Source organism: Myxocyprinus asiaticus, chromosome 10, assembly GCF_019703515.2.
Source record: "Myxocyprinus asiaticus isolate MX2 ecotype Aquarium Trade chromosome 10, UBuf_Myxa_2, whole genome shotgun sequence".
NCBI lineage: Eukaryota > Metazoa > Chordata > Actinopteri > Cypriniformes > Catostomidae > Myxocyprinus > Myxocyprinus asiaticus.
This window is the reverse complement of record NC_059353.1, coordinates 21,919,587-21,928,581: the sequence shown is the minus strand read 5'-3', so window position 1 is coordinate 21,928,581 and position 8,995 is coordinate 21,919,587. Positions and strand designations below refer to the sequence as shown.

Here is an 8,995-nt window from a genome sequence, read left to right as displayed (position 1 = left end):
AAAAGGCTCTCCCCAAACTATTACCCCAATGTTGGAAGCACACAGTATTCTAAGAAGTCATTTTATGCTGTAGCATTCAGATTATTCTTCTACTGGAATCTTCTACCTGTTAATCAGAAGAGGGTGTCCACATACTTTTAAGCCATGTAGTGTATCTGGTTTATGAGAGAAGGATGGGCATACCAGTGGCAATAGTGTGTAATAAAATGTACCATATAATAACAAACAATGAGACAAATATAATTCATTATTATATATTATTATTATTACAATATGATTATTGTTAGCTTTAATAGTGCATATTAGGTGAAAAAATATAATAAAAAAAAAAGACAATTGTCAAAGTCAGTCTGGTGTATTAAAAAATGGTTAAGAGAAGGTGTCAGCATGATCATCATAGAGCAGAGACGAGTTCACAGCAATGTATTGCAGTTGAAACCCTCCAGCCGTCACAGAGGAATCAGAGAGGAATTTCAGGGTCACGACGTTTCCTGAACAAGAGACAATACAGAAACAGAAAGAGAGAGATAAATACAATTTATACCAAAATCTGTGTTGATTCAATAGGTTTTTTTTTAAATCAAACTTATTAGTTTGGGAACTCTAGAGCCCTATGATCAGGGCCGGCCTGTCCTATAGGCAATATATACGACTGCCAAGGGACCCGGGGGGGGGGGGGTTGGGGTGGGTCTGTGGAAAAGTGCATAGGTCATGTTCATTTCATAATAGTATTAAATAACATCTGTGACTTTAATTTTGATTTTCCCTGGAGCTCTAAATATTCCATAGCTTACAAAATCAGTGTGATAGGCGTGCGTGGACCTCATCATTTAACATACAAATCACAGTGACGGTGATTATTCTCGTAAAATATTCACACCGGTGGAGCTCATTTTTATGATTTCGCCTTGGGTCCCACAACCCCACAGGCCAGCCCTGCCTATGATACAGTTTGAGTTTACAGACTACATAAAGAGGTAGGAATTTCCAATAAATGTAACATGTATCGCATCCTGATGTACTCACATTTGGTCTAAGTATTCATACTCTATTTAAAAACAAAGCTGGAGGTCCCCAAGCAAAAGAATCATGCAAGATTAATGTAGGCATGATAATTACCATGTGATTAAAATGATCAAATTAAAATTACTGCAACAACATACCTGTACTGATGAAGTCCTCTGGAAGTTCATCCCCACAGTATCTATTCAACAGGATTTATTCAGTTATTTATGAATCCAATTTTACAATAATTTCAGCACTGTAAGCTCTCAGTAGCAATAAGGAGCAGAACGTAAGGGTCAATTGTGAGACAAAAATGTACAAATTATAAAAAAAAAACTGTTTTGTTATGAGCACACCTTCCAACAAATCCTGAAACATCATCATAGCCATCATAGATCTCCAAATAATCACTGAGACAAGCTGTGTCCTCCTCAATATCAAAGTCTAGGAAGTGCAGGTGGACCCTTTGGCCATAGCGTACACGAATGTGCCAGTTACAAATCTGCTTATCCTTGTAGCCCTCTGGATAACCAGGTGAATGGAAAACCTTCTGCAGATCTGTGTGCACTCCTCCACACTCTTTTGCTGTAAAGACAGTATAACAGGTGTAAGAGATATGTTCAACTTAAAAAAGGGCTGATTTTCAAGCATTTTATTGTAAAGTCTATACAAAATCACATAAAAATACAGTATAATGGCATATGAAATATCCTTAATGTGCAGCATCAAAGTAACATTGTGTAACAGGGTAAAAGGGAAAGGAGGAGGCGAGAACGAGTAGTGGCGAGGACTCTACTACGGCACATCTTTTAGAGATTTATACATTGCTGCCCACACATACTGCGGCTAACAGCTTCGTTTCACTCCTTGTCTGGACACTTAATCACTCTGCAGAGCTTTCAAGGAAAAGCTTTAAACATATATGAGACTGATTTGTTAAAACAAATATCTCTTGATTCCAAATCTCTCAGTAGATTAATAAAATACACCCAGTATTGCCTAACTGCCATTTCTCAAACTCACCTCCAGGGTTGTAGCAGTAGACATCCCACTTCTCACTTCTGTTGAGCCGGTACCCGTAATCAATGATTCCAACCTTTCCGAAACCACAGTTGGTGCCAGCTTTAACGATAGGATAGCCCACACGTCCTTTGTCAAACCATCCAGCTGCACACACATGGAACCCTTCAGGAGAATGAAAAATTTTGTGAAATAGAAAACTAATTTTGTGTCATTTCTTGGGCAATTTCTGTAATTCTGGAATGCTTTTTTATTTTAAAACCAAAATTATAATATAATTTGATTTTATAAAACAGATCGTTTCAGTCCTGGTGCTGATTGGTCAATGGCCATTCATTATTCACAATAAAGCACAGCTATGATCTCTTCACAGAGATACAATTTGTATCATTGTGCAGCACCTATAGCTGACCGTTATTCTTGTTGCATTGCAACATTCAGTTACTGTTTATTTGTCAGGGAGTAGGCTATATCTTCTAAAGGAAGAATGGCATTTACTAATTTTACTTTATAAAATCATTAAATGCTTTGCCTCATGCCTAACTTCCTTTAGCCATGACTGCATGTATATTCACAATATAACACAGCCTCTCATACCTTTTTGCTTAAAGCTAAAGTGCGTAATTTCTGCACAACTAGCGCCACCAAACGGAACTGCAAAAATACTCTGTTTTCAAAACAGTTTTCTGAATACGACCCCCATCTGCCATTGGTCAAACAAAGAGATAGTCCCAACTCCAACTCGTTCCATTGGTTGAGTCAATGTTATTGTGTTTGTATAGACAGGTTGCTCAAATCAAACAGAGGAATTTTCATAGCCCTACAGAGAATGTACCTATGAATGACTTACTCATACAGTAGTTGTCTCTGCATATTAAACTCGGATAGGAGAAAGTATTTTAACACAGAAAAAGTTATATACTTCAGCTTTAATTACAGTACCAATAATCATACATTATAAATATTATATAATAATAAATTATTTATATAATAATTTGTATATAAATTATATTATTATAAATAATAGTTATAAATAACATATTACATTTACAAAACAGTTGTATCTCCAGTATTTCACAAACAGGTTCTGTTTAGACATAATTTAAAATGTTCTTCACAAGAAAACTGGTAATTGTACAAATCTGAATGTTGGGGGTATGAAGAATAAAGAATGCTTGTGCTCTGAGGAATCAAGGGCCCCAGCTGAGGGCTGAAAACAGAAAGAAAAGAAAGAAAAGTTGACCTCCTGCACAGAGTGACATAGAACATTTCAAACCACGAAATGCTTTCATTACAGATCAGAGCCCATATCTGGATTAAATCTACACTTACTTGAGACATATTTCAGGAAAACAGGTATTGGTATTCAGGCAATGCACAACAAGGACTTTTATTACAGTTCATAACACTGGTGGAAACCAAGTCTGGTTTATCACTTTGCTTAAATGATGTATATGGGAATAATGATTTTCATGAAACTCTCCATGGTAAGCTGATAGATCTTTTGACATGCCTATCAACTTGCATGCTCCCTCTTTGTCTAGCATTTAAATTTCTCAGTCATTTACAAGTAATCCGGTCTCACTGCAATGCAGTTTTCCTGCAGAATCCCTCCTCTTCTTCAGCACCATCAGTCTAAATATGCTACAAGCAAGTTGTATGTATGCTTGACACAGCACATTTGTGTATGTTCTTAGCAGTAACAAGTTTTTGTACTTGTCTGCAAAAGCAGCAGCATTGTAAGCAGATCTAGCCCCTAAAGATCAAACCTACTGTTTTTCCACATCTATTATAATACTTTAAACTGTATTCCTAAAGTTGTCATAACTGAATTTCACATTTGATGGTACTTTGTGTCAGAATCTCTGTAAAAACTTTTATTATCATTCTGCTTGCTGACTATTTTAGGTGAGGTTTAAAATCGCTTTCTGCTGTTGTTTATAGAATAAAGCCAATTTGATGTTACAAGTTACAGCAATTGCTCAACTTTCAACACTTATGCTACAAGCCAGACCTCCACTGCTGTTTCTATTGGCATCTGAGAAGAGCAAAACTTGTGATACAAACCAATTTGGCGAGCAGCCTCTAGTTGATCATATGTAGCAAGAGTCCCCCCCTCAAATTTGCACACAGCCCTGGCTTCATTATACGTCAGTTGATATCTCCCCTTGCGAGACTCACGGTGGAAAACTCCAGCTGCTTGCTCTGTAGAGAGAGATGATGTTGGAAAGACTATCAGCTTCAAGGACTCTAAGAGCAGCTCTCATGTGAAGTTATCTGGGTCTGCTCAACATCTCAGAACATTGATTGTACCTGTCTGCTAAAATGACATCAGACCACTATGGCAGTTGCTGTTGGTAAGATTACTAAATCAGATGAGGCAAAGTTTTTGCCTCTGTTTTTGCCCTTGTCTGCTTCTCATGGAACATCATGTTGCTTTGCAATTGTTTTAAGCACACATGCATGACCCTGAAGAAGTTGGATCACATCTCAAATTAGCTGAAAGCCAATGTTTTTACTGTGTTGGCCTCAAGCAAAAAGGTACTCAGAAGAATGCCACCATTAGTGAGCTCCATACACATCTCTAAATGGGAGACTCATACATAAAGCAATAATGTAAATTGTTTTTCAAAAGACAACATTTCAAATGTGACGTGTTGGGCAAACTTAAGTAATTCAATAAAGTTATTTATTTTAAAATGGCTTAAACAATGTTTAGAGATGCTTAAATATCTAATAGTGCTTTCATTTGTATTTTTGTTATCAAACTTCTTGGATCCCTCTGAAAGTGTTCTAAGGTGCTGTACACCATAACAAAATGAAATCATTTTCCTGTGTTTACAGGGTCCCATGTGAGACTGGCAGCACTGTCAGCCTTCACAGGGCCATAAATATGCTTCTCTCATGCTATGGGTTCTAGCCGAAATGGACATAATACAAACACATTTATTTGCCATTGTATCATGACAAAGCATATCAGTAAAACAATAACAAGTAAAACCTATAGAAAGAAAGAAAGAAAGAAAGAAAAGTACATTTCAGTTTCACAAACCAGTTATGTATCACTCAAACTACTTTCAATAATAAAAAAGAATAATAAATAAAAAAAAAAACCATGAAAACATGGAACAATCTAAACAAATAGCCTACCAAGCAAGATGGAGTTGTGCAGTATTCCATTCTTGTATCCCCAAGCTTCAGTCTGATTAACGACAAATACAACGGCGAACACAACTGTTAAAACGTGCATTTCCCTCATCCCTCTGTGGATCATACAGATGTTAGCGCAGCTGTCGCAACCGCTCGTAATGAACTAGTATTCGCAACACAAGTCAAGTATAAATGGTCTTCCTGCCATTTATTGGATATTGGATCCCAATACGTGTGGTCTGACGTATGGATTTCAGTACGCAAACTAGACCGGGGAAGACCCCATTCGATGCCTGTGGTATATTATCCACTCCTATCGACAAACTACAACAAATTATACATGTGGACATCCTCGCTTGCCGTAGAAATCTTCGTTTTGAAGTGCAAGACTTTTATAAGCAAATTAACTAAAATAATTAAGCATAAAAAAACATATATAAACATATTTTGTGCGTAATTATGTAGCATGTGATGATGAAATCGCTTGAACTCCTCTCCACTTTTTAATGGAAACAATCTCACTTCTCAAATACAAAAAATACAATAAAAAATCCTAAAAACAAGTATACTGAAATTCTTTAATATATACAAGAAATGTTTTTTTAGACACCCCTGAATATATTTGAACTGCTTTCAACTGGAGATCTGATTTTTTGTAAATATTTTTTTTCTTTATTTATTTTCTTTGTCTTATATTTGTTCTTTTAATTTTTTTATTTTTAGTCTTTTTTTTTTTTTTGGTCTTTTATTTTTTTTTTTGAATTTTTTTAATTTTTTTTTTAATTTATTTTATTTTTTTTTGTCTTTTTTTGTCTAGATAATCTTATTATGTGACACTGCCTTTTGAGTTATGGTCCTCCTAAACTTTTTGTTTGTTTTTTGTATATTATTCTTCTAAAAAAAAAAAAAAAAAAAAAAAAAAAAAAAAGAAAAAAAAACTTGAAAATTAATGTTATTGTGTGGTAATTCCTATGTAAATCTAAGCTTTGACTTAAAATAATGATCCGGGTTCAATGCAAGTTAAACTAAATTGACAGCATTTGTGGCATAATGTTGATTACCACAAAATGATAATTTCAACTCGTCTGCCCTTTTCTTTTAAAAAGGCAAAAATCGAGGTTACAGTGAGGCACTTGCAAATGAAGTGAATGGGGCCAATTTTTGGAGGGTTTAAAAGCAGAAATGTGATGCTTATAATCTTATAAAAGCACATAAATTAATTCTTCTGTTAAAACTCATGTATTATTTGAGATGTAAAGTTGTTTAAATCGTCATTTTTACAGTTGTTTTAGGGTTTGTTGACATTACATCTTCATGGCTATAACTTTACACAGAAAAGGTTAGTAAGCGATTTTATCACACAAAAATCATGTTAACACGCATATTGTTTATGTCATATGGCTTTACTTTTGAAATAGTGAGTACTGTAATGTTTAAGAATTGGCCCCATTTACTTCCATTGCAAGTGCCTCACTGTAACACTGTGATTTTTGTTTATTATATTTTATTATTGGTTTTTGTTTTTTTTTTTTAAAGAAAAGGAGGGGTCAAAAAAAGTCAAAATAATTTTTTGTGGTACTCAATATTATGCCACAAATGCTGTCGGTTGAGCTTAACTTTGATTTGAACCCGGAATATTCCTTTAATATTTATTAAGTTTTATCAAGTCCATTGTTATGTAAAATCACTGACCAGACCTTGTACAAATCTCACATTAAAACGACTGACGTGGACTCTGCTTTTTTAAAAATTCTTGGATAAAATTATTTTTAACTCATTTTAAGTGTCCAGAGTAATTGCTTACAGATTGTTTTTCCAAAATAACATCTGCTTACCGTGCTCGACTTTAAGAGGTGTTGAATCACCTGTTCTGTTTTCACAATATTGCCTATTACATGGTTTTAAAAATCACTCTGTGGCTTAATACAATACAGCTAGGACACATTTCTCAATTGACAGGCCTACGCACTCTTTCTTTCAGAGGACACATCATTGCTGCCAAAGAAAAGTTAAACTTGGGACATTTGTCTGTTCTAATGGAGAGACTGAGATGAGAATAATTCATGATAATAATTTTGGCTCAGATATGCCATACTTTGTCATTCAGGCTAATGGGGGAATAGTTTATCATTACAAGACAACAAAACACCTGAATGGCATGAGCGCACATCAACAAGACAATAAGGCAATATACGCCCATGCAAACCGACAAACAAGACGTGAGAATGCATAGCAACACCAAACAAAAAGCGATGCCACGCATTCTCACACTAAACAAAACCTGAGCGTACATTGAGGAAAACGCCATGCGATGCATGCAAAAGGTGACAAAAACAAGACAGGACACCTGTGCGAGAGTTCGGCCACACACACACACACACACACACACACCCGACACCTTAGACTGAAGTGACCGAACCTCAGCACAACATGAAGACAGCTCGTAACCTGGGCGTGCAGCACAACGCAACACGAGCATGATGCGAGGCACATCCACGTTCTTGCCTCCCAGTGTCCCAAAACAGGAACATCAAACAATACATCAGACAGACAATATGAGCACTAACATAAAACATAAAACACAACAGAAAGGGAGGGAAACCAGAGAAGAAACTTAAGGAAAGAGGTGGGGTCCGGCAGCCTGGGGTGAGGCCTCAGGGCAGAGGGGACAGAGTACTGGGCGGAAGCTGCCGGACAGGGGGCAGTGAACCAGACGGCGGCTGCTGGACAGGGTTCAGGAGGGAGCGGCTCAGGGGGTGGAGCCGTGGAAGGCTTAGGCACTGGCCGCGACAGGTGAATGGCCTCCATGGACGTGAACGCCGGCAGAGACTGGGGAACTGTCTCATTGGTCGTGAGCGCCGGCAGTGACTGGGGAATGGCCTCCATGGCTGGGAGCCCTCCTCCTCCTCTTCTGGGCAGCCGGGAGCACTGCTGTGGGAGCGGTCATCATGACCGAGGATGCTGGCACTGGAACAGATGAGGCTATGGATGAGGCTTCGGGCGCCGGCTCTGGGATGGATGAGGCTTCGGGCGACGGCACGTTGGCCATGGCAGGTGTGGGTGCCGGCTCGTTGGCCATGGCAGGCATGGGCACTGACAGCAGCAGGGGAATGGCCTCCGTGGCTGTGGGCTCTGACATCTTCAGGGGAACGGTGTCCATGGGTGCTGACAGCAGCAGGGGAACGGCCTCCGTGGGAACTGACAGCGGCAGGGTAACGGCCTCTGTGGCCATGGGTGCTGACAGCGGCAGGAGAACAGCCTACATGTCCTTGGTTGCTGAAACGAAATGAAACCTGAGCGTACATTATGAGGCAAACACCACAAGATGCATGGAACAGGTGACAAAAACAAGACAGGACACCTGAGCAAGAGTTCAGCCACACACACACCCGACACCTTAGATTGAAGTGACCGAACCTAAGCACAACATGAAGACAACTCACAGCGCGCAATGCAACGCGAGCGTTCGCGAGAGCCAGACAAACTATTGACGCGAGTGCATGCTGCCAAGATGACATAAGCACGATGCACCCAGGTCAATAACAGACAGACATGGAGCATGAGTATCCGGATTCCGACACAGACCGAAACTGAACTAGACTGGAAGTCAGGATCCAGACACCGTGCTCCCGATATGAAACAAAACAGACCGAAGCGCACATGGCAGGGAATTCAACGGCTTGTTGAATGCATTACCGTGGAGATATAGCGTGTGTGGAGGCTTCATCCCATCCACCGCGGCATCCATGCACATGCCTCATCGAGAGTGAACCACATTATAGCAATCACAAGGAGGTTACCCCGTGTGACTCTACCCTCC

At 38.7% G+C, this 8,995-nt stretch overlaps 1 protein-coding gene across 1 annotated transcript; it reads right to left on the bottom strand.

The window, feature by feature from the left end:
- Positions 1–288: 288 nt before the first annotated feature.
- On the bottom strand, positions 289–5,515 carry LOC127447241 (tumor necrosis factor-inducible gene 6 protein-like). Its single transcript, XM_051708960.1, has 6 exons — positions 5,176–5,515; positions 4,093–4,230; positions 2,029–2,190; positions 1,362–1,590; positions 1,164–1,204; positions 289–491 (listed from the first exon to the last, which is right to left on the bottom strand). The coding sequence occupies exons 1-6, from the start codon at positions 5,297–5,299 to the stop codon at positions 370–372; spliced, it is 816 nt and encodes a 271-aa protein (XP_051564920.1). The 5' UTR covers positions 5,300–5,515; the 3' UTR covers positions 289–369.
- Between the last annotated feature and the right edge of the window lie 3,480 nt (positions 5,516–8,995).